At 41.5% G+C, this 25,358-nt stretch overlaps 1 protein-coding gene across 10 annotated transcripts in view; it reads left to right on the top strand.

The window, feature by feature from the left end:
• Nucleotides 1–25,358, top strand: part of CAMK2B (calcium/calmodulin dependent protein kinase II beta) — a 240,945-nt gene that overhangs the window by 201,441 nt on the left and 14,146 nt on the right. For 2 of the 10 annotated variants that reach the window (XM_060787518.2, XM_060787521.2), the window contains 7 exons: nt 2,561–2,605; nt 11,698–11,746; nt 16,496–16,618; nt 18,370–18,489; nt 19,276–19,404; nt 21,040–21,168; nt 22,559–22,687. In XM_060787518.2, coding sequence (XP_060643501.2) covers nt 2,561–2,605; nt 11,698–11,746; nt 16,496–16,618; nt 18,370–18,489; nt 19,276–19,404; nt 21,040–21,168; nt 22,559–22,687 — 724 coding nt within the window. The remainder of the gene's footprint in view (nt 1–2,560; nt 2,606–11,697; nt 11,747–16,495; nt 16,619–18,369; nt 18,490–19,275; nt 19,405–21,039; nt 21,169–22,558; nt 22,688–25,358) is intronic. The other 8 variants (XM_060787520.2, XM_060787522.2, XM_060787525.2 and 5 more) reach the window with 5 other exon arrangements.

The raw sequence follows: 25,358 nt of genomic DNA on the forward strand, positions 1-25,358 counted from the left end.
ATGCCCAAATGTGTACACTGGTGGAGTTTGGAGAAAATAGACCTTGACATTTGGGAGTTGTAATTGCTGCGATTTCTAATTCACCTACAATCAAAGAGCTTTATGAACGCCACTAACAATAGAATTGAGGCAAACTTCCCACACAGAACCCCCATGACCAACAGAAAATACTGTTTTTTATGGTCTTTGGCGATCCCTTTGACAACCCATTGCGACCCCTCCAGGGGTCCCAACCCCCAAGTTGAGAAACACTGATCTAGATTATGTGGCAGTGACAGTGTAGAAGAGGCCTGGGTTTGCTGCCCCCCCCCCAACCCAGAAGGAACCCATCTACTGAGGTAAAGTGCCATCTCAACAAGGTGACCCAGAAAGGTTGGATGATATCAAAAGCCACCAACAAGTTCAGGAGATATTTCCCCTCCCATCCCATTCTCTGCATATGTCATCCACCAAGGCAAACAAAGCTGTCTCTGCCCCATAACCAGGCCTTAAAACAGATGGAAACGTGTCTCAATAATCCATTTTATCCAAAAATCCCTGCAGTTGAGAGGCCACCCCATGCTCCAATATTCAAAATGAGTGCTTGAATCCTCGTAGGACTCTTTGGGCATTCTTTTTCCTAGCATGTTAATGTCCCAGAAAGAAATAGGGGTTTGGAAAGATCGACAAGTAGTTTAAATTACTGACTACAATAATAGTGCCAAGAGAATAAATAATTGTTCCTCTAGAGAAATGGGGCTGAAAACTGTTTTTGACGGCACAAAACGAATGCCCTTTTCAGTCCAATTCACTACATGTCAATTGAGAGAAATCTTGGCTTCGTCGAAGTCCTACAAGCCAATCTTTCCGTGACTTCAATAGCTAAGCCCTCTTTGGCACATTAAATACTAGGAAGTAGTGAGTGAATGCAACAACTCAAATTAGTTCTATAAATAAGAAAAGCAATTGTAGAGTTTGAAATATGGGACTTCCATGGCTTCTATAGTTTTGGTATTGGCTTTGTTGGCCAATATCAAAACTACGAGGGTTATTCAGAAAGTAAGGTTACAAGGCACGTAGCTCTCACAGGGAATTTTATTGGAGGAAGTTGGTAGCACTACCGTGTAGCAGGAAACTAGCAGAAGTGACGAGCAGTGCCAGTCGTCAGTAGCTCATCAACTGGCATTATAGTGAAGCATTCTCATTCCATATTCTGCTAAGTTGAAAGTTTGCGCTGTATGAGGGATATCCGGAAAGTAAGGTTACATTTAAAAAACAACAACAACAAAGAATGAATATCTATATAAATAAAAATGTAATGTTAGTTTGTGGGATTAGCATAACTCAAAAACCACTGGACGAATTGACACCAAATTTGGACACAACGTACCTAACAACCCAATGTATGTCCTTCACTCAAAAAAATTGATTTTGTAATTTGGGAGTTGTCATTGCTGGGATTTATAGTACATCCACAATCAAAGAGCATTCTGAACTCCACCAGTGATGGAATTGAACCCATCTTGGGACACAGAAAATACTAGGAGGGTTTGGTGAGCATTGACCTTGAGTTGTAGTTCACCTACCTCCAGAGAGCACTGTTGTATGTTTGCCATGTATATGTACATTGTAATCCGCCCTGAGTCCCCTGCGGGGTGAGAAGGGTGGAATATAAATACTGTAAATAAATAATAATAAATAAATAGTCTTTATATGCATAACCCAGTGGGAAGTTCATCATAGTGTGTTTTCTTGGGCAGACCCTTGTCTTTGAGGTAAGTACATCCTTTGAAAATCTTTTGAAAGTATGACAAGTGTTTATGCCACCGTATGGATGCACAAAGGTAAGACTTGTCTGTACTAAAGAGGCAAATGAGGTAGGCAACGGAGCACCATGGATCAGGGTCTTCTCAGCAGTCATGTGACCCGATCCGGCAGAACCAGGGGAAGCAACCAAAAGGCCTTCTGCTTTTTCCTTCTTCCCTTTGATACCAGGTTGAACCCATATTCAGATGACGATAACCCGGGTACCGATTGGTCACACCTCCTTGGGGAATTAATCCTTGGCATTTTCTCTTCCCTAGCACTCTACCATTCTCCCAATGGCAGTAATAATGATGATGATGATGATGATGATGATGATGATGATGATAATAATAATAATAATAATAATATTTTAGGGTTGAATGTAGACCTCAGCTTGCGCTCTCCATTTCCAAGGAGCTCACTGCAATCTCGTCATGGGTTGAATATGATTTTTTGGTTTCATTCATGGAAAATCTAGTTTTGATTCTTCTCTTCCTGATTTACTCTGCCACTTTCTGTTTGTTAATCATTTGCCTTTTGCTGAACTAATTGCCTTTTGCTTTTTTCCCCTTCCATTCTGTTGCCCCTTCCCTGCTCTTATGTGGGTCTTGGTCTTTCTTCACCATCTTCTCCTTTTTTTTCACATTTTTATCGCCATTTTCTGCTCCATTCTCCCCTCCTATTCTAACTGCCACCTCTTTATTTTCTTTTCCCTCACCATTTCTTTCTCTTTTTCGTTTTGTTGTTCCTTGGTTCATCCTTCCTTCCTCTGTAGGAACCTCAAACCACCGTTATCCATAACCCAGTGGACGGCATTAAGGTACTGCTGCCTGTCTTTCCTTCTCCTCAGTTTGCCCTTTTGTGATCTGGGATAAAAATTGACTTTTCTGCTCCTTGCATTGCTGTGTAATTTCACCTCTGGGGACAGACTGTAGGCTCAGGTTTTGCACCCCTCCCCTTTACGTCCACCTGAAATCCTGTACAGCTGAATCCAGACCATTTGCCTACAGTTATACATATTTTGGGAAGTGTACTTCAAAGAACCCTGACTTTCCATGGGCAAAAGGCCACTATACACCAAAAAGTGATACAATTATATAATAATAAGACTGAATATTGTATCTATGCTATAGTACTACAATATGCAAAGTATTAACACCTTGTACAAAGTATACTTAACCTCGATTCACAATGCAAATCTCTAAACCAAAACAAATCCCTATAAACAACTAATTCCAGCAGCAAAAATGCACAAGTTTGTGAGTCCTTTTTGAAAATCAAAAATTTAAAGTTTGTAATCCTTTTTTGCAAGTCTCTTCATCACAAACTTCTTGATATGAGCTAAACAGCTGATTCCTACAGCAGAATGCACGGGTTTGTACGTTCTTTTTTTATCCAAAGTTTGTCAACAACCAATCTGAGTATGTTAGTCCTTTTTTGGAATCCACAGTTTAAACCACAACTGATTTCAACTACATTGAGTCTTCCTCAGGTGGTAGTTGATGCGTATGTGTTCCCTGTAGGTCCACGTCACAGTAGAGAGTTCTTCGAGAACAGTAGAGAGTTCTTCGAGTAGAGATAATATACTCAACAATGTAGAGATAATATATACATGTTGGCATGTATATATTATCTCTACTCAAAGAACTCTCTACTGTGCAAAACTGATTATTTGAGGATTTCTACATTTCCATCTACTACCATCTGAGGAAGACTCAACATAGTCGAAACCGTTTGTGGTTCATAAACTGTGGACATACTCGGATTGGTTGTTGACAAACTTTGGTTAAAAAAAGGACTTACAAACTTGTGCATTCTGCTGTTCCTACAGATCCTACAGGTCAGATCCTACAGATCAGTTGTTTATCTTATATCAAGAAGTTTGTGATGAAAAGACTTGCAAAAAAAGACTTACAAACTTTGCTTTGTCATAGATAAATGTTTGGTTTTCAAAAAGGACTCACAAACTTGTGCATGTTGCTGCTGGAATTAGTTTTTATCCCATATAGGGATTTTTTTGGGTTAGAGATTTGCATTGGGAATCAAATTATACTTTGTGCAAGCTGCTAGTACATTGCATGTTGTAGTACTATAGCATAGATACGATATTCATTCTTACGATTATATAATTGTATCACTTTTTGGTGTATAGTGGCCTCTTTCCCTTGTACTTTGGGGACTCCTTTCTCTCTATTGTCTTCCTGGACCGGTGGTTCCCAACCTGTGGTCCGTGGACCACCAGTGGTCCGTAAGAACTAAAATATGGGCTGCGGCCTCACCATTACCACACCATTGCAATGAGGGCGACTGGTCTTGAAAAACGCTCTTATAGTGCCGAGGCTTATTAAATATGGTTTTCTGTGGGCAAGCAGATGGTGACTACGAAGTGGCATAGGTTCTGTATCAGAAACTAGAGCCGATGTGGTCTATCCAATGCAATTTTCTCAATCAGCACCCCAAATAACCAAACCGAATCTAAAGTTGAACAAAAACTGATTTTTTTTTTGGTACTAATGTTGGAAAGCGGTCCCTGGTCAAAAAAAAAGTTTGGGAACCACGGTCCTAGACAAGCAATGTATGTTAAAGGACATAGAGTTGGTTCTCTGGGAGGCAGGTCATTTCCTTTCTCTCCTCATCTTTTCACTTTGGCTGGATCTACACAACTAAACAATTTAACCACATTGAACTGGATTACATGAGTCTACACTGTCACATAATCCAGTTCAATTCAGTTAAACTCCATTATATGGCAGTGTAGCTCCAGCCTTTCATTAGTTTTAGTCACTCAGTGTCACAAGAGTCAGCATTCTTGGGAGAACCAGAGTTTAAACCAGGGGTCCTTAAACTAAGGCCTGGGGGCTGGATACAGCCGGATACGGCCCTCCAAGGTCATTTATCCAGCCCTCACTCAGGGTCAGCCTAAGTCTGAAACAAATTGAAAGCACACAACAACAACAACAACAACAACAATTCTATCTCCTCATCCAAAAGCAGGCCCACACTTCCCATTGAAATACTAATAAGTTTATATTTGTTAAAATTGTTCTTCATTTTAATTATTGTGTTGTTTTTAAGTGGTTTTTTGCACTACAAATAAGATATGTGCAGTGTGTATATCATTCATGCTTTTTTCATATTATTTTCCAGCCCTCCAACAGTTTGAGGGACTGTGACCTGGCCCTCTATTTAAAAAGTTTGAGGACCCTTCGTTTAAACTCTCTCCATCTGTTATGGATGGGAGATGAAGAGTGTTGTGACTCCTCTCCTTGAAGGGTTTTGCACTAATCATTCTCAGGCTGATTGACACGAGACAAAGAGTGCAAATGGTGATCTCGACTCATAACTGGCATTATACTTGCTGTGAAAGTGTGAGGAAGTCCTTAGCGCCTGGGCCTTTGGCTCTGGGTGACCGGGTGCAGATGGGAGCCCCTACTCTGGCCCCAGAGGAGCGAACCAGAGAGCAGCGGTATTGAGCTCCTTCATTCTGAAGTGAAAGAACGCAGCCAAGGCAGACCAAAGAGCCCAATCCAAGAAGTCGGATTGGCTGAGGATTGACAGATTGACTCCATGCCACAATCATTCATTGCTCGGACACAGCCCTTTCCTCCACCCAAACCTGCATTTTCTTACCCATTCTCTGCTACAGGGATTTAATTTTTGTTACCATTGTTTTTATGCTTCCTCTTCAAGCCCATTCTCTCAGTGCATCCAGCATAGCTTTTAAATGGAGCTTGGGGAAGATAAGCAGTCACAAAAAAAGTTTGGTATGAAAACACTAATCACGAGGTAGAGACCAGGCAAAAAATAACAACACCTGCATCACCAATGATGCCTTCTTTCTGTCTTTCTTTCTGTCTTTCTTTCTGTCTTTCTTTCTGTCTTTCTTTCTTTCTTTCTTTCTTTTACCACCATCTGGATAGAATATTTTCTGCTTTAGATGAATAAAGAAAATAGATATTAGTATAATTTTACATATATTTTGAAAAAAAATTAAATGGTATCTTGTGAATCAATATCAAAGTTGTTATATTTGGTTCAAAAACATGGCCATAATCTGGATAGAATATTTATTATTTTGGGTGAATAAAGAAAACAGATATATTAGCATAATTTTACATATATTTTGAAAAAAATTAAATGTTATCTTGTGCATCAGTATCAAAGTTTTTATATTTGGTTCAAGAATGTTTGGATCTTATGTTAAGCTAAAACATGGTAAATTTCATGGTGTTTCCTTATCAGTACAACATATGATATGAATACCGTCTTTAAACACAAGTTCATATAGTAAGTATTATTAGCACTGTGTGAAAGTAGCATAGTCCTGCAGTCTTTTTTCTAGATGGACATAGAGAGGACATTACAAAAATTATCTTCTGTTGATACTAACCGTTCTGGTCTACGAAAAGCTTGTCATTCTGCTTTGTATACTCTTTTGTGCTTGAGCTGTTGACATTATTTTACCCTTCAGCTGGATAATAAAACACGAATAGGCGAATTTCAGAAGAACAAAGGTGACTTTTGCTTTGCATGGTTAAAGCAAAAGAGAAAGAGAAGCCCACTAATACCAGTGCAAGTCCTTCATCATCCCTTCCTGCAAAATAAAGGGACAGAGTCATGATCATCCTGCAGATAATGGACTTCATGCAAGGCACCCAAAGGAGTTGCTTACGGTCAACTCTCTGCTTTTCTTGCCTCTCAAAAGTAACAATTCTTAATTGCTATTTACAGGAGGCATGACACAAGTTGCTTTATTGCAAGACCACATGGTGGTCTTAATTGCTATTTACAGGAGGCATGACACAAGTTGCTTTATTGCAAGACCACATGGTGTAGCATGAAGGTTACACCACAAAAGGAGGGGTGTTATCTTCCATTGAGTTACGATTCTAAAATATTGACATTTCTCATAACCTCAGGTATGAAACTTTAGTGTGGAGCGTGGGGTCAGCTAGTTTTAGTTGCTGTATTATTATCTTTACAAATTGTATAATAACACATATTGCTGGAAAAAATAAATATACCGTAGAGTCCCGCTTATCCAACATAAACAGGCCAGCAGAACATTGGATAATCCATGACCTGACCAAACCCGGCATAAAATGCCCTTGGAAGCACTTTATCTTACCTGCTAGTGCAATTAAACCCTACTTTTGGTTCTCTGATCCCCTGTCCAGATACATTACATTGCTCTCTCACCCAGGGTTTTTAATCTTTTAATCTTTGCTGCTGGCCCTGCCAAGTGTAATCATTTTTTCCCTTTATGTTCAGTTACTGTGTTTTTATATTGCTTGATGTGTTATTTATATTGTTTCTTTTATTTATTTTATTTCTTTATATTTTTCTGCTGTGTTCTTATGTTGTATATCTGCATTGCTGTATTGTTGGGCTTGGCCTCATGTAAGCTGCCCTAAGTCCCCTTGGGGAGATGATGGCAGGGTATAAATAAAGTTTTTTAAATTATTATTATTATTATTGGATAAGCAAAAATGTTGGATAATAAGGAGGGATTAAGGAAAAGCCTAAATCACATTTTGATTTTACAAATTAAGCACCAAAACATCATGCTTTACAACAAATCAACAGAAAAAGCAGTTCAATACATGATGTAGTATTTATTTATGTAGTATTTATTTGATGTAGTATGATGTAGTATTTATTTATTTATTTGTTTGTTTGTTTGTTTGTTTGTTTGTTTAGAGCATTTATATCCTGTCCTTCTCATCCCCAAAGAAGGACTCTGGGCAGCTTACAACAAGCAACTATTAGATGCCAAACAGTACATTAAAATACACAGTTACATTTAGAACAGCAATTAACAACAATTGTAAAGATTCAGTTTAAAATAGTCCCCTGGTTCAAAGTCATAGTCCAGGTCAATTCATTGTGGTCACTTAAAACGTTCTCTTCCTGGTTGCTACATCTACTACTCAAATGCTTGATTCCACAGCCAGGTTTTAAGTTTTTTACAAAAGGCCAAGAGAGTAGGGGCAAATGAATTTCATTGGGGGGGGGGGGAGTGCCACAGCCAAGGCACCACCACGGGGAAGGCTCTGTCTCTCGTCCCCACCAGTCACACCTGCGAAGGTGGTGGGACAAAGATCTTAACATCCCTGGTGGTTCATAGAGGGAGATATGTTCGGACAGGTAAACTGGGCTGGAACTTTTAAGGGCTTTATAGGCTAAAGCCAGCACTTTGAATTGTGCTTGGTAGCAGACAGGCAGCCAGTGGAGCTGGTGTGGAAGTGGGGGTTATACGCTTCCTGTACACCGCAACCTGGCCGCCATCCGTTAGACTAACTGGAGCTTCCAAGCAGTCTTCAAAGGCAACCCCCATAGAGTGCATTGCAGTAATGGGCTCTGGGCTCCGGAAACTGGATCCTGACAGTAATCTATTTGGGATGTAACAAGAGCATGGACCACCGTGGAGCCCCCGGTGGCACAGTGGGTTAAACCCTTGTGCCGGCAGGACTGAAGACCAACAAGTCGCAGGTCCAAATTCGAGGAGAGGTGGATGAGCTCCCTCTATCAGCTCCAGTTCCTCATGCGGAACATGAGAGAAGCCTCCTACAAGGATGATAAAAACATCAAATCATCCAGGCGTCCTCTGGGCAATGTCCTTGCAGACGGCCAATTCTCTCACACCAGAAGCGACTTGCAGTTTCTCAAGTCGCTCCTGACACGACAAAAAAAATGGACCACCGTGACCAAGTCAGACTACCCAAGATACAGGGGCAGCTGGCGCACAAGTTTTAATTGTGCAAAAACTCCACTGGCAACTGCCAAGACCTGGGATTCCAAGCTCAACGATGAGTCCTGGATCAGTAGTAATTACTGTATTTACCAATCTAGCACCGAAACATCACAATGTATTGAAACAGCTGTGGATCAGCACAGGAGGCAGACTTCATTGGATAATACAGAAGGTTGGATGAGCGAAGGTTGAATAAGCGAGACTCTACTGTATAAATAAAATTAATCTTGAGGAGATAGGGTGGAAATAATTAAATTATTATTATTATTATTATTATTATTATATTAACCTTAGTTATTAAGCAACAGGATTACTTTTGCCCAACTAGTTACTTCCAAGCTCTGTTTATTTTGGAGTTTTCTCTGTCTGGATATAACATCTATTTAAATGTCTGATTAATTGGGAAGGTGCACATCTGCTATTCTGTATAAACTAGAAGTGTGTGAATCTGTTCTGTTTTCATCCCCCCCCCCCCCCGAAAACAGAAGTGGGAGCACCCAAAAACAGAATGGATTCTGAGCCCCTTCACACACCCCTAGTAGAAACTCACTCAGTAATTCCCAATTCTTTTTCTTTAGAGGTTTAATTTGGTACAATTCAATAAATAGAGTGAAATTTAGTGGAATCCACAATGCATGGATGACAGTTGGTTTTATGAAACCCATGGGTAAGCATCAAGACCAGGCACTTTTGCGTTTGTTCGTGAGCTGATGCCAAGTCTCCTTTTCCAAATGATTGAGGGGATGAAGAAGTGTCCAAATGGAAGAGTATTTGGAGAGTGCCTGACCCTGACCTTTGTCATCAATAGCATCATAATCAAATTGAGTGGGGTTTCTGAAAACTTTTAAGGTTTTACATCCCAGCCATTTTGAGTACAAATGAGATAATTCATTTATTTATTTATTATTCAAATTTATATGCTGCTACTCCCCTGGGGCTCGGAGCGGCTTACAAGAACAGGCTAAAATCTAACACAATTTTAAAACAATTTAAAAACAGCAATATCAAAAAAAAATCAAAGGCCTGTTGAAACAGATATGTCTTACATGCCCTGCGGAAAGCTGATAAGCTTAAGGAAAGCTTAAGGAAAATGGTCACAGAAACATGGGGTTTACTTTCTGCTGTATTTCTCAGCACTGTAGTTCAGATCATTTCTTAACTTTATGATCATTGGAAGCCTTTACCGACACATAAATATATTGTCAGCACAGAACTGGACATTCTTGGGAGTAAGAGGAGTTTTAATGATACATCGCCGGGGAAGAAGAAATGTATTGCTATTATAAGCTATGATATTTCAGTCTGTAAAGTAGAATGTTGGATTGTGTTATTGTAGGTTTCAAATGAGTAGCCCAATGTCTACTTCAGCTAGCTCAAGCATGGGCAAGCTTAAGCGGCTGAGGGGGGAAAGGAAAGGGCCTGAAGCTGTTAGGAATTATGAGAGTTGGGGTCCAAAACACCTGGAGGGCCCAAGTTTACCCATGCCTGAGCTAGAAGATAACCACATCTGAGCAGGCATGGGCAAACTTTCTAACTTACGGACCGCACACTAGCATTTCCTGCTAAGAGGACTGGCTGCCCAGTGGTGGAAGGAAGGAAGGAAGGGAAGGAGGAAGGAATGAAGGAGGGATGAAAGATGGAAGGAGAAAGAGGGCGAGAGGGAGGGAGGGAAGAGGAAAGGAAGAACCAAAGGGGGGGAGGAAGAAAGGGAAGGAGGGAGGAAAGTGGTAAGGAAGGGTGGAAGGGTGGAAGGGAAGAATGGAAGGAGAAAGAGGGAGGGAAAGAAGGGAGGGAAGAAGGAAGGAAGGAAGGAAGGAAGGAAGGAAGGAAGGAAGGACGAAAGGGAGGAAGGGAAGGATGGGAGGAGAAAGGGGTGAGAGGGAGAGAAGAGGTAAAGAAGAACAAAAGGGTGGAAGGAAGGAAGAGAAAGCGGGAATGAAGGGAGGGAGGAGAAAGGGAGGTAAGGAAGGGAGGTAGGGAAGGAGTAAGGGAAGAGAGAAGGTAGGGAAAGAGGAAGGAAAAAGGAAAGGGAGGGAGGGAGGGAGAAAGAGAAATATGAAGGAAGGGATGGAGGAAGAAAGGAAAGAGAAGTAATGAAGGATTGAAGGGTGGAAGGGAATGGAGGGAAGAAAGAAAGAGAAGGATGGAAATACAAAAGGGAAGGAAGGGAGGTGAAAGGGAGGGAGGAAAGAGGGAAGGAAAAAAGGAAGGATGAAAGGGTGGGAAGGAAGGAGGGAGAGAGAAAGGGGGAGGCCAGGAAAGGAGGGAAGGAAAGAGAGGAAGGAAGGTTAGAATGGGGAGAGATAGGAGGGCCTGAGAAAAGAGCCCAAGGGACCACATCCAGCCCTTGGGCCTGGGTTTCCCCATTAGTAGTCTAGGTGGTCCTAAAAAGCTAAGCACTGGTACATAAAGAGTAGCAAAACGTTTTTTCCTTTACCTACTACATCATTTGTGGTGCCATTTGTGAGATTTGGGCCCTTTAGAGCAGTGTTTCTCAAACTCTGTTCCTCCAGGTGTTTTGGACTTCAGCTCCCAGAAATCCCAGCCATCTTACTAGCTGTTAGGAATTGTGGGAGCTGAAGTCCAAAAGTTCTAGAACAGGGATCTTAGACAATTTAACAGAGGAGATGCACATATTTTCAGTTTCAGAAGCAAGGAAAACAAATGGGTGAGCCAACCAGATTTCTACATCCCACCTTTATGTAGTAGTAAACGAGAACTAAATTCCCCATACTTTGTTTCATTTATAAAGAGAAACACACACTCTTTCACGGGGAATTTCTAGATGTTCCTTCAAATGAGAAAACATATTAAGTGTGGTTCAAAAGAAGAGTTATGAAGTTGTGATATTTTATTAAAAGATAAAGATTTGAGGCCATACTGACATCTCAAAGTGAATGTCCTCTCTTTAGTAGAATGTCTTTTATAGCTTTGACATTACCTGGCTTCAGAAATGCCACTCTTAGAAATGAAAAGGCCTGATGAAGAGTGACTTCTTTGTTAGATGCAGGTCTTTTGAAATTAAGTTGAACCTTCCCTCTTTTGATTTCGACCCTCTTTCTGCAACTTCAGCCTCTCCTCAAGCCGTCATTTCCAGAAAGAGCCACTAACATTTTGGTCTTCTCCCCCCCTCCTTCTTCCCCTGTGTCTTTCTACAGGAATCATCCGACAGCACAAACACCACCATAGAGGATGAGGACACAAAAGGTAATGGTCTCAAGTGGATATCCAGAAAATCAAACTATTGTGAGATTAAAAGCTGTTAACAGAAAGCAACTTGCACTATTTTGGAAACTAAGTAGGGTCAGCCCAGTTAGGACTTGGATCATTGCGGATGTACAGAGTGCAAACTGCATCAAGTGGAAAGCGAGCAGGCAGCTGCTATTGATAAGGTTGTTGGCTGGCACAAAGCTTGCCTACAGTCACTGCCGTTGCTCAGCCCCATATGGCACAATATCACCTCTATCCACATCAGGCGGAGCTCCTGGAGCAGCAGCGGAAGTGGAATGGCTCAGCCCTGTTCTCTTTTCTTCTGCAGCCTCTGGCTGTGGCAGCTTGAGCTGCTCAGCTATGTTTGCGACATAGGGTTCAGAACTTAGCTGGCTGTGTTCGCACCGAAGAGTCAGACTGGTATGAAGAATAACAACAAGGCAGGGGCAGAAGAGGGAAGGGAAAGAGGATAGAAAGAAAGATGTTGGGAACTCTGAGCAGCATACTCATAGATACTGTGTGTGTGTCCGTGTGCATGATGTAAAAGGCATAAGATAGTCCTCATAGGACTGGTGAGTGATCATGGGGATGGCATCTTGAGCTACCACAATGTGTAACACCAGCCTGTCACTGGATGGGAAACTTCCAACAAACACCAGATACTTATTTGTATTTATTTCATATCAAAAGCATTGCATAAATTAGTATAAAACTGATAAAAATAGAAGGCTCGCAAGCGGCTAAATATCTTTTGACCAAAAACGGGCAACAGCATTGTCTGCAGCCTCCAACAATTCCTCCTCTGTACATGAGGCAGGCATGGCGGACAAGCATACAGGTGCAGAGTTGTCTGTACATGAGGCAGGGCATAGTGGACAAACATACAGATGCGGAGTTGTCTGTACATGAGGCAGGGCACAGTGGACAAGCATACAGATGCGGTGTTGTCTGTACATGAGGCAGGGCATAGTGGACAAGCATACAGGTGCAGAGTTGTCTGTACATGAGGCAGGGCATGGTGGACAAGCATACAGGTGCAGAGTTGTCTGTACATGAGGCAGGGCATAGTGGACAAGCATACAGATGCAGAGTTGTCTGTACATGAGGCAGGGCATAGTGGACAAGCATACAGGTGCAGAGGTGTCTGTACATGAGGCAGGGCATAGTGGACAAACATACAGATGCGGAGTTGTCTGTACATGAGGCAGGGCATAGTGGACAAACATACAGGTGCAGAGTTGTCTGTACATGAGGCAGGGCATAGTGGACAAGCATACAGATGCAGAGTTGTCTGTACATGAGGCAGGGCATAGTGGACAAGCATACACGTGCGGAGGTGTCTGTACATGAGGCAGGGCATGGTGGACAAGCATACAGGTGCAGAGTTGTCTGTACATGAGGCAGGGCATAGTGGACAAGCATACAGATGCAGAGGTGTCTGTACATGAGGCAGGGCATAGTGGACAAACATACAGATGCGGAGTTGTCTGTACATGAGGCAGGGCATAGTGGACAAGCCCTGTTGTCTGTTCTGCTCCACAGTCACACAAGGTTTGGGATTCTTTTAGGTAGTGCCATTTTGCCAGGTTGTCTTTTGATCTGCCCACTCTGCTTCTGAGTCTATTCAGGGACTTCCAAATTGCCCATTCTTGGTTTGCCCCTGAAGGAAGACCCAAAAGCATTGCTTTTTAAAAAACCAGATGATGTAAGCTATATTTCAGATGATGGAACTGTGAGTATTTGTTGCCTAAGATAAATTTATGGGATTGCCACATGTCGACAGGTGACTTGAAGGCACACACATTCACAACATTTCCAAACTGGGGACAAAGAGGAGCTAACCCATTGAGTAATCTCAGGAACCAGGTTTCTGTGTGTGTGTGTGCGTGTGTGTGTGTGTGGTATATTAATCTAAACCTTCTAGATCAGTGGTTCTCAACCTGTGGGTCCCCAGGTGATTGGGGCTACATCTCCCAGAAATCCCAGTCAGTTTACCAGCTGGTAGGATTTCTGGGAGTTGAAGGCCAAAACATCTGGGAACCTACAGGTTGAGAACCACTGGTCTAGATCCTGACCCATCTTTAGAGATCAGTGTTTAAAGTATTGCGAAACCTCTTCAAGCTATATAGCAGGCATGAGCAAACTTCATCCCTCCAGGTGTTTTGGACTTCAACTCCCACAATTCCACCAGCCCCCCCCCCTCCCCGACACCAACTGCTGCTCTGGCCAGAGTGAAGACAAGTTCCATCTTGTCTCCTGTGCTTTACATATTATATTATATTATATTATATTATATTATATTATATTATATTATATTATATTATACAATATAATATACTGCATATACATATAATATTATAACTTAATACAATTTAATACTACTACTAATAATACAATATTATAATTATATATTTTATATTACATGTAATATTACTAGTCATATTACAATATAATGGTGTAGTACAATATAGTGAAAAGGGTGGCATATAAATGTCGTAAATGAATAAATAAATAAATTCCTGGCCTCAGACTCTTTCCTTTTCCCCCTCAGCTACCTAAGTGGCTGGGGGGGGGGGGGGGCAGGAAGGGCCTGGAGCAGTTAGGAATTGTGGGGGTTGAAGTCCAAAACACCTGGAGGGCCCTAGTTTGCTCATGTCTGGTGTAGGTGCACCCATAGTCTCCATTGGCACTGGGTCTCTAGCTAATAAAAGATAAAGCATCCCTGATAATCTGGCCATGGGAGCAAAAGAAAAGTCATGGAAAGAACGGAGGGGATGCCGACTCCAGTTTGGTGTATGTCAGGTCAATAGTATTTTCAGTAGGAAATAAACTGCAAAGGGACGAGACAACCAGAAGCAGCACTATGCTTGGCACCAAGGAAGCAGGAGGCAAAGACTCGATTGCCACGTGATCCTAGTCTTTCTAGACTCTAGAGAAAGTAAACTGAGAAACAACAAAAGCATTCCAAGATGTAGCTCATTATTAATTCTGTTAGTAAACGATACGTCAGAATTGAGTCTGGTTAAGTTACGGTGTGAGCACGGTGTCCTAAATTGGTCTGTGGCATTGTTCTGATATTGGCCTATTTATATTTTATAATCACACTTTAGAGGTGTTCCGTTACTCCTTCTCCTCTTCCAATTCTAAAGCATTCAGAGCAAACATACATTGAAGCAGTTCTGTAGCCTAGTGGAGAAGTTATGGAATTGCAAGTATCTTGAACATCAGTGTAATTATTACGGTAATAGTGAGTTGTTGTGAATTTTCCAGGCTGTTTTAGAAGCATTCTCTCCTGATGTTTCGCCCAGGCATCCTCAGAGGTTGTGAGGTCTGCTGGAAACTAGGAAAATTGGTTTTATTTATCTGTGGAATGTCCATGGTGGGAGAAAAAACTCTTGCCTGCTTGAAACAAGTGTGAATGTTGCAATTGGCCACCTTGAGTAGCATTTCTCAAGGTCTGGTTGCTTCCTGCCTGGGGGAATCCTTTGTTGAGTATGGTAATCATTGAGCTTGGAAAAGTTATGTTTTTGGACTGCAGATCTTAAGTTAAGATGGTCAGAATTGTACTACTAGGGTTGAATAAAAAGTAATGCCTCCACCTTCATAACTCCTCAACAGATGGCAGTACGGGTATGCGGCAGGTACTGGCTTGTTCAGTAGACTTTTCTCTACAGTTCCATTTTGGTGGGAAGCCTTAGCATTGAACGGTTGTGTTGTTAAAGTGTGAAGTATGGAACCCTGCCCAGACGGTCGGTCAATGCGACTTAAGCAACGTGCAATCATTGAATTCTTGACAGCAGAAGGTGTCACCCCAAAGGAGATTCATCAGAGAATGCAAGCTGTTTATGGTGATTGTGTTGATGTGAGTACTGCGCATCGTTGAGCGGGTTAGTTTAAAGATGTTGAGGTGAGAACATCTGACTTGTGTGACAAAGAGTTGGACGTCCTGTGACAGCAACCACTGAGTTTCACAAGCAAAGGTTGACAGATTGATTCAGAACGATTGTTGTATCACTCAGAGAGAAATTTCAAGCATAATCGGCATTTCACAGGAACATGTGGGTTACATTATTGCTTTGCTTGGCTATTGGAAGATCTGTGCACGATAGGTTGCAGAAACAGAGTGTCGACTTCTTCTGTGATGGCTTCAGAAAACTTGATCATCATTGGTAGAAATGTATCCAATTGTCTGGTGATTATGTGGAAAAGTGAGTAATGGTAGTTAAAGAGCACATTCTAAGGATTATTTCTGTGTTTGACTTATTAAAATATTCCCATCCAAACCCAAGTAATAAAGGTGGAGGCATTACTTTTCATTCAACTCTCGTAGAAATGAAAAGTATGATTTATATGCCGTGGTCTCAACTTAGTTCCTAAGTTGTTGGATGAGCTGTGCATATCTCTTCATCTTGGTACTTCCCTCTCCCCCTTAATTTGTAATACGGGTTGATAATACGTAACTTATCAGAATAATAGTATGTAAACAAACATCTTTGAGCAATGTGATTTGTTCTGCAATGTGATTTGTTCTTTTTCTCAGGCTAACCCTCTAGTTAGCTGTCCTCTTGCTGCCTTTTTCATGTCTCCATCCTTTTTTCTTTCCTCGTTAATGTATATTCTGCTTTCCTGTCCTCAGTTTCCCTTTTTCTCACACTCAAGTTGCCTTTTAAATAATGTTTTACTTTCTTTACATGTTTTTATTTTCTTTCTTTCCTTTTTCCATCCATTCTCACCTATTCTTCCCAGTTAAGAGCACTGATAATGAGGTTGTAAAAAGCCATGTGAATTTAGGATCTGCCCCTGAACTTCCTCCAAATCCGCAGACATCTTTGATGCCCTCTGCTGCCGCTGCTGCTATTGCTGCTGCCTGTAAGTCACAAGGTCCCTATATTACCCATTTCTGCTTTCCCTCAGTGTGGATGATACCTGGCAATGAATAAGCCTGGAACCAAATACAGATGCAAGAAAAAAAAATCCATACTTCCATCCTACACAACCACACATGCATCCAGACTTAAGGATGTCCCTACCACTCCTTTTCTTTTTTATGTAGCAGAGGAGGGGATCAAAATCAGCAACTTCAGAATTTTTTAATGTATGTGTCAGGAGTGACTTGAGAAACTACAAGTCACTTTTGGCATGAGAGAATTGGCCCAGGGCACTGCTGGATTATTTATTTATTTATTTATTTATTTATTTACTGCATTCCTATGCCGCCTTTCTCTGCCCGAAGGCAACTCAAGGTGGCTTACGCTGGCACAATTTGATGCCACAATGAACATAAACAAAATTAAAACAAAATTAATGTTGCACTCCAGGACAGGAAAAACCCTCTGACTTTAAAACACCACACATTGAATAGGGAAAGCAATCCTTTTATTGAAGATAAGTAAAAACAGCAAAGTTAAAAAAACACTTTAAAGGAATAGGCAAATCCAATTAGGTAAAAAGATAAGCAGGAACAAATTAGTCCAAGGTAGAGTTCAGCAATGTCCAAAAACAAAGTTCACAACTCTCCAACACAGTGCTTCTCAACCTTGGGTCCCCAGATGTTTTTGGCCTACAACTCCCAGAAATCCCAGCGAGTTTACCAGCTTTTAGGATTTCTGGGAATTGTAGGCCAAAAACATCTGGGGACCCCAAGTTGATAACCACTGCAAGAACCAGGAAACGTTGATCTAGGCATGAGCAGGTAATCACAAGAAACAAAAAACCAAACCATAAAACAAGAAATCCTTAAAAATGAATCTTCCAAGCAAGAACTTAGCAGGATTCTAAACGATGCTTCATCTGGCTATATTTTCCATGCTTTGAACTTTTAAGCCTTTCCAAGCACTCAGGAACTGCTTTCGCTTTCCTTAAGTGGCCCTTATCTTTTTCTGGTGGAGCCTGGCAGAACGACGAAGGCATTGCTCGGCCTGTCTGTTTTGACTAATTTCCGTCTGCCTATCTATATGCTCATTAGTTTCTGCAGGTGCCGAGTTGTTTTCAAGCCCCAAATCCTGGGAACTCTGAGAGCAATTCCGGTAGTAAATGTTCATTCTTTCCTGGGTTCCATATGCATTCATTACACTGTGTTTTCAAAGGCCTCTCCAGACTATCTTAATCTCTGAGATAGTTCATAAAGGGAGATACTGTCAGACAAGTAAGCTGGGACAGAACTGTTCAGGGCTTTATAGGGTAAAGACAGCACTTTGAATTGTCCTCAGTAGCAGACTGGCAGCCAGTGGAGCTGATGCAACAAGGGGGTTGTATGCTCCCTGTCTGCCACTCCAGTGAGCAACCTGTCTGCCACCTATTGGACCACAGTCTTCAAAGGCAACCCCACGTAGAGCACATTACAGTAGTCTATTTTGGATGTAACAAGAGTGTGGATCAGCTAAATTGGTCTGGATCCAGAAAACAGTCTTTGGTAACCATAAATACATAATTAAGAGTGCAATTCATGGTTTCATCCTTTGGTGGAGAAATTTTTGATGGAGCTGAATGGGCACTTTTATCATATCTCATATCCTTGTTTCTTAATCCACCTTTTCAGTTTTTTCCATTCCTCTGTTATTTTCCCATTGTCTTTGCTCTCTCTCCTTTCTCCTTGTCTTTCCTCGTCTCTCCTGGCTCAGCCACCAAACTGTGTGATGTATTAGGCATGGTGCAAAGAGGACCTGGGCCTTTAGAAGGTGAAGTGTCAGCAGCACCGGTCTCTCCATCTCCAGCTGTTGTAAACTCTCTGTCTCCTCAGTGTAAGTAGTAGAATGATTGCTAGGTTTGCAACACTGGACATCACATACAAGAGGGTCTGGCGAAATGTTTTAAAAGGCCTTTTTATTTTATTATTTTCACTTCCGAAAGAAAATATTTTGTGTTTCTTCTGCACCAGAAAGTAAACAATGCTTATTATGCATGGAAATCATTTTTATTTTAAAAGCAAGCTGGAAGCCAGTCTTCGTGCAGTTGCAGCACAGGTCTGGAAAAGCTAAAGAAGTTTGTTGTGAGAAGGGAATAAAAATTTGGAGGAGCTTTTCAAAAACAGGGATCTAGGGGAATATTGAGAACACTGGCCAAGAACGTAGATTGCCTCCATAGTTACTGAGACACATCTCCTATCCTGTTGTTCCCCCGGACCTATTTTAACAGGCAGCCTGTCCCCTTCGTAATGTGACATACTTTCAGATGTTTAAACATGGCTCTCCTGTTGTCTCTTGGCCTTCTTTTCTCCAAGCTGAACAGGCCCAGCTTCATAAGCTGTTCCTTGTGGGTTTTGGCTTCCAACACTCAAAACAGCTACTGGTTGTTAACGTCAAGTTGGGGAAGTGGAATTTAAGACCATGGCAATAGTGTCAAGTTTATGATATTATTTAATACTTCTAAATTCCTAATCCTTGACTCGAGGCACAATTTTACACTGGGAATTCTGTCATTCCATTTTTTGTTTCCATTTTCTAGCATTTCTTCCTCTCCTGCCCTACATCTCATTGCCTTTCCTCCTGTTTTACTTGGTTTCTTTTCTCTCCCTCCTCTCACCCCAGCTGCCAAACTGTCTGATGTATTAGGCATGGTGAAAAGGGGTTCTGGGGCCCCCAGTGCTGAAGAGCCAAAGCCTTGCAGCCCCTTGCTCAGTCTAGCCTCAGGGGTTGCAAATCCAGTTCCTTTCCAGTGTAAGTAATCGGGATCACTTGCGTCTAGGTGGAGTGCCACAAATATTATACAGAATCCAGAGAAGTCTAACTCCTTTGATTGATACATAACTACAGATTAAGAAAGACAAATTAGTCTATGGAGGCAGATAATCCCAATTGTTGTCCCTAATTTAGAGGAATGTATTTATTTATTTATTTACAGTATTTATATTCCGCCCTTCTCACCCTGCAGGGGATTAGGGGTGGATTACAACGTACATATACATGGCAAACATTCGATGCCATAGACACACAACATATATAGACAGACACACAGAGGTTATTAAACATTCCAGCTTGTTCATGAGGGTTTTCTGGCCACCAGGGGAGTTGTCGCTTCACCATCCATTGGTGACACTGATGAAGTACTTTCTCATTCTTTGCATGCTTGCTGGAGATTTTTATGGCATTGTAAATTAGCCTCCCCGCATAAGCGGTACCCAAATTTCCTACTTGATAGATGCAACTGTCTTTCGGGCTGCAAAGGCTGACAGCAAGCTATACAAATTAGTCGGAAGCTCAGTCCGACCTGGGCTGACTTCGAACGCATGACCTTTTGGTCAGTAGTGATCTTAATGCAGCTGACTCCCAGCTAGCTCCGCCATAGTCCCGGTATTTCAAATAAAAGCTCTATAATGTTGAAGGCTGTCATGGCTGGAATCACTAGGTTGTTGTAAGTTTTGGGTTGTATGATCATGTTCCAGAAGCATTCTCTCCTGACATTTCATCTGCACCTATGGCAGGCATCCCTAGAGGTTGCGAGGTCAGGAGAGAATGTTTCTAGAACATGGCCATACAGCCCAAAAAGCTTACACAACAACCCAAAAGCTCTGTAACTTTAATCCTCAGCATATTGGATTTGCTAATATTTTGTTATTTGACTTGTCCATGTTTGGCATGTTGAAAGACTGCTCTAGACCACTGCTTCTTAAATTGAGGCTCCCAATCCTAAATGGGATCCCCTTCATTGAGTGTTAGAGGCCCTAAAAATTTGCAACACTTAAATGTTTCTGAACACCATCTAGGCATTTACACGAATCTGTTGTGTAGTGTTTACAGTGGACTGACTCTGCAGAAGATGCTTCAGCTGTACTTCAAAAAAAGGGAAATCATGCCCTGTTGCCCCTAAATTATCCTGATACATTATCTCTTTTCCTTATTGCTAATTTTATATCCACTCAGTTTCAAAACGTAAGCATTTATTTCAGTTGCAAACTAGGATATAATCTATCAAAAGAGGCCCAGATTTTTACCCATTGTTTCCTACGCCTTGCACTTTTTTCATGTCAGGAGCAACTTGAGAAACTGCAAGTCGCTTCTGGTGTGAGAAAATTGGCCGTCTGCAGGAACATTGTCCAGGGAACGCCTGGATGTTTTACCATCCTGTGGGAGGCTTCTCTCATGTCCCCACAAGGGAAGCTGGAGCTGACAGATGGAAGCTCACCCTGTCTTGTGGATTCAAACTGGCAACCTTCAGCTGGCACTAGAGTTTAACCCATGTTCACCGCAGCTCCATGTCTCGCACTGATTCATTCTTTTAGCCTTTCCTCATTTCCTTTTTGCCATTTCTTTTCTTTTTCATATATTTCTCTTCTCTCATTTGTCTGACCCCAGCTGCCAAATTCTCTGATGTATTAGGCATGATGAAAAAGGGTTCTGGGACACCAGAGAGTGAAGAACCAAAGTCCTCAGTCCCCAATCCATGCTTTCCTTCCAACATTGCCAGCATTTTTCCTCCCCAAAGTGAGTAATTTGGGGTTCACTGAGGTTCATCTTTGCAATTGCCAGCCTGGTATTGAAACCTTTGGATGTTTGGGCAACTTGAGGAGATGATCTTCCATTGTCATCCCCTCAAGAAAGATTAATATAGTGAGAATGTTGCATAGAAAATCATCCAAACATGGCCTCAGGAACTTTTCTATGGTTTTTTAAATTTATTTATGACATTTATATGCTGCCCTTTTCAACCTGAAGGGGACTCAGAGTGGCTTACAAATTATATGTAAATAAATACAATATATTATATTGTATTGTCAAAGGCTTTAATGGCTGAAATCACTGGGTTGTTGTAGGTTTTTTGGGCTATATGGCCATGTTCTAGAAGCATTCTCTCCTGACGTTTTGCCTGCATCTGTTGAGACCTCACAACCTCTAAGGCGAAACGTCAGGAGAGAATGCTTCTAGAACATGGCCATATAGCCCGAAAAACCTACAACAACCTAATATATTATATTAATAGCATAGTACAATATTAGTACAATACATTCCCATATTTACTACACCACTTATTAGTAATATTACAAGTAATATGAAATATATAATTATTATATTGTATTATTATATTGTTTTACATTATAATATTATTATCAATATTATATGTGTATACAATATATTATCAGCACAGCACAATATTAGTATTATATATTACTATATTGTACTATACCACTATACTGTAATATTATTAGTAATATTACATGCAATATGAAATATATAACTATTATATTGCATTATTATTATTATAGTATTACATTATAATATTATTATCGATATTATATTTGTATACAATATATTATCTGCACAGCACAATATTAGTCTTTTATATTACTATATTGTACTATAGCACTATACTGTAATATTATTAGTAATATTACATGTAACATTGAATATATAACTTTTATATTGTATTATTTTTATTATTATATTATATTACATATATATTATATTGTATTACATTTTAAGCCACATGAATCTATTTCAGCTACTTTTCCCAAACTTCCTAGGCATGGGTGGGCACTGGAAGAAACAAAAAGAAGAGAAAGGTTTCAGAATGTTACCCGACCGTCATTGTTCATTCTGAGAAGAATGCTCATTCCAGTCCAACCAAAGATCTCTCTTACACTAGTATAATATAGAACTTTACTTATTTTAATTAAAGCATGTCTCACCTTTCGATTCACAAGGACTTTTGAGACGATGCACAATTGTTGGTTCATCAGTGAGAGATTGACTTTTGGTTTTCTCAGTCCCCTTCCTTGGCCTGCGCCCCTTTTCTCCCTGTGTTTCTAATCCCCTCCACAGTTTTGTTGTTCTGTTACTAGTCTCTCTCTGCCTTCTTTCATCTGTTTTACACCAGCTACCAACTTGTCCGATGTCCTAAGCTTGGTGAAAAGGGGCTCTGGAGCCCCAGAAGCTGGGGGGCCACAGCCTGCTCTCACCCCGCTTTTCCCACTTCCACTCATCACAAACCCTCTGCCTTCAGATCGTGAGTAGCCTGTTCTCGGGTGGATTGCAATTGAGCCCCACTTGTTCAAACCCGATGCTCTTGCCTACATTGTAGATGTCGAATAACCGAGTGCCTAACAGTGTTGCTGCATGGTTTTACATCCTAATCCATTAATCCCACGAGGGTAATAGGTATGCGGGCTAGCAGTGTGCATTAGCAGTACGACACAACTTGATAATCTATTCTGTTCCTAAAGTTCATCTATTTATTTACGACATTTATATGCCACTGGGGTGAGAAGGGTTTTGAAGTAGCAACAAAAATAATTTTATGGTTGGGGTTCACCACAACATGAGGAACTGTATTAAGGGGTCACAGCATTAGAAAGGTTGAGAACCACTGCTTTACAGGATGAGGAATCATAAGGTCATAGTATCTCTCTCTCTGCCCTGAGCTACCTTTCCCTTGCTGAGAAAGTGGGAGTCCCTTGTAGTGGTGTTCGTTTACAGAGATGGATGACAGTTTGGCACATTTACAGCGGAAGGGAGACACTGGCGAGGATGAACTGAGATGCCTTGCAAAGAGTGCTAGAGCAGGACTTAGTTCAAAGTGGAAGGAAGCATGCCAGCAGGGAAGCTCACAGGTAAGGACTGGCTTTCCCAAAAGGCTAGAGAAAGAGCTTTCATTTCTTTCCTTTTCATCTTCTAAAAGAAAAAGGCAGCTATGTAAAGTCAGAAGAGTGCCTTTCTTCACTGGTCACTGCTTTTTCCAAGACCAAATATGATGAAGTTAATTCTTCACAAGCTCTAACTGTACTTTTATCTATAAGTAGGCTAGGTAAAGGCCAGCACTCTCCGACTCTTTCGTACAGCAGTCTTGTGCATGTTTACTTAGATGCAAGTCCCATTGTATTAAGTGGACTTTGTTAAAGGTTTTCCCCTGACGTGACTGACTCTGGGGATTGGTGCTCATCTCCATTTCTAACCGAAGAGCTGGCGTTGTCTATAGACATCTCCAAGGTCATGTGGCCAGCATTACTGCATGGAGCACTCTCAGTGAGAGAGTGATGAATGCCACAAAGCAACCAGATGGTAAAGGTTTTCCCTTGACATTAAGTCTAGTTGTGTCCGACTCTGGGAATTGTGCTCATCTCCATTTCTAAGCTGAAGAGCTGGTGTTGTCTGTAGACATCTCCAAGGTCATGTGGCCGGCATTACTGCATGGAGCACTCTCAGTGAGAGAGTGCTGAATGCCACAAAACAGCCAGATAGTAGGTGGATAGGTAAAGTAAAGGTTTCCCCTTGACATTAAGTCTAGTCGTGTCTGACTCTAGGGATTGTGCTCATCTCCATTTCTAAGCCAAAGAGCTGGCGTTGTCCATAGACATCTCCAAGGTCATGTGGCCGGCATGACTGCATGGACCACTGTTACCTTACCGCTAATAGTGGAAGTTCACCCTGCTCCCCAATTCGAATCACCGACCTTTCAGTCAGCAAGTTCAGCAGCTCAGTGGTTTAACCCTCAGCAGCCCCGGGGGCTCCAAATAAATATACATAGAATTGTATCCTATTTTTCCAAGTTCCTTACATGGACAAAATAGGATGAGGTATTACAGGGAAGGAGCCTCACTTTACACTCACACCTCACATGAGATACAGAGACATAGAAACCAAGGGAAAGAGTGGTTGTGAAGTTACTAAAAGAGAAGCAGCCTATTATTGTCAGTTACCTCTCCCCTTTTCCCTTTGCAATCCCAGACATGCTGCTACAAAACTAAAATTTTCAGTCCATTTGTAATGACTACTGAACTGCATTCAAGTTGGATAGTTACTTTTAGTAGCTGTGCTCTGGGGTACTATGGGATCCTGGTTAATATTGCCCCTTTGCTTGCCTTCTTGCTTGTTTGAAGAGTTTGCTTGTTGTCTCTCAGCTGCCAAAGCTTCCGTGAAAATGCATGAGTCAGCTTTACTAGGCCTCAATTGGTGCTGTACGGAGTAGCCTGGTGGGCAAAGCTGGGAGAGATTGAACCCCCCCCCCCCCTCATCCAACCAGGTCTCCGTTATACACGGAACCGTGTGTAACTCTTTCCTCAAGTACAGAGGATGGACTAACCCAATTTCTCTTGATTTTGTATCCCTTGGACTCTCATCTCAACTAATATTAAATGGAACTTCCCAATTTACCAGCCATGTTTGAGGCTCTCCAGCCTTTTTGATCATCCAATGGTTTCTGATAATCTCAGATTCCTATAATGTTGGGATCCAAACCCTGTTGGTAAAGAGGCCTCTTGATGGGGGATTGGATCTATCCAGGGTACAGTAGGTATGAAATGGATTCTCCAAACCCAATCAGGGCATAAGTTTCCAAAGGAGATGACCTTGCCAAGGATGCTGACGCCATGTCTGCCACTTGAGTGCTGCATTATTCATCGTGTTTGCTCTAACTGGGTCACTTGCAAATTCATGTATCTTCTCAGATCTTCTTGGCATGTTGGCCACAGACGTATGGAGTGATTCAGGACACATCATCTGGGGAAGCAATGGGCAGCCCCAGGACAGAAGGGAAGCTGTGCCTTTTCTCTGGAGTGTGCTTGTAGCGTGTGGAGAATCAGATATGAGTCTGGTGAAAGCTTCTGGCTTTTTGGCTTCGTAAAGTGTGAGCTTGGAAAAACACTTTGATGGATTATAAATCTTAAAAACAACAACAATAA

The sequence above is a fragment of the Anolis sagrei genome, chromosome 7 (genome assembly GCF_037176765.1).
Source record: "Anolis sagrei isolate rAnoSag1 chromosome 7, rAnoSag1.mat, whole genome shotgun sequence".
Taxonomy (NCBI): Eukaryota; Metazoa; Chordata; class Lepidosauria; order Squamata; family Dactyloidae; genus Anolis; species Anolis sagrei.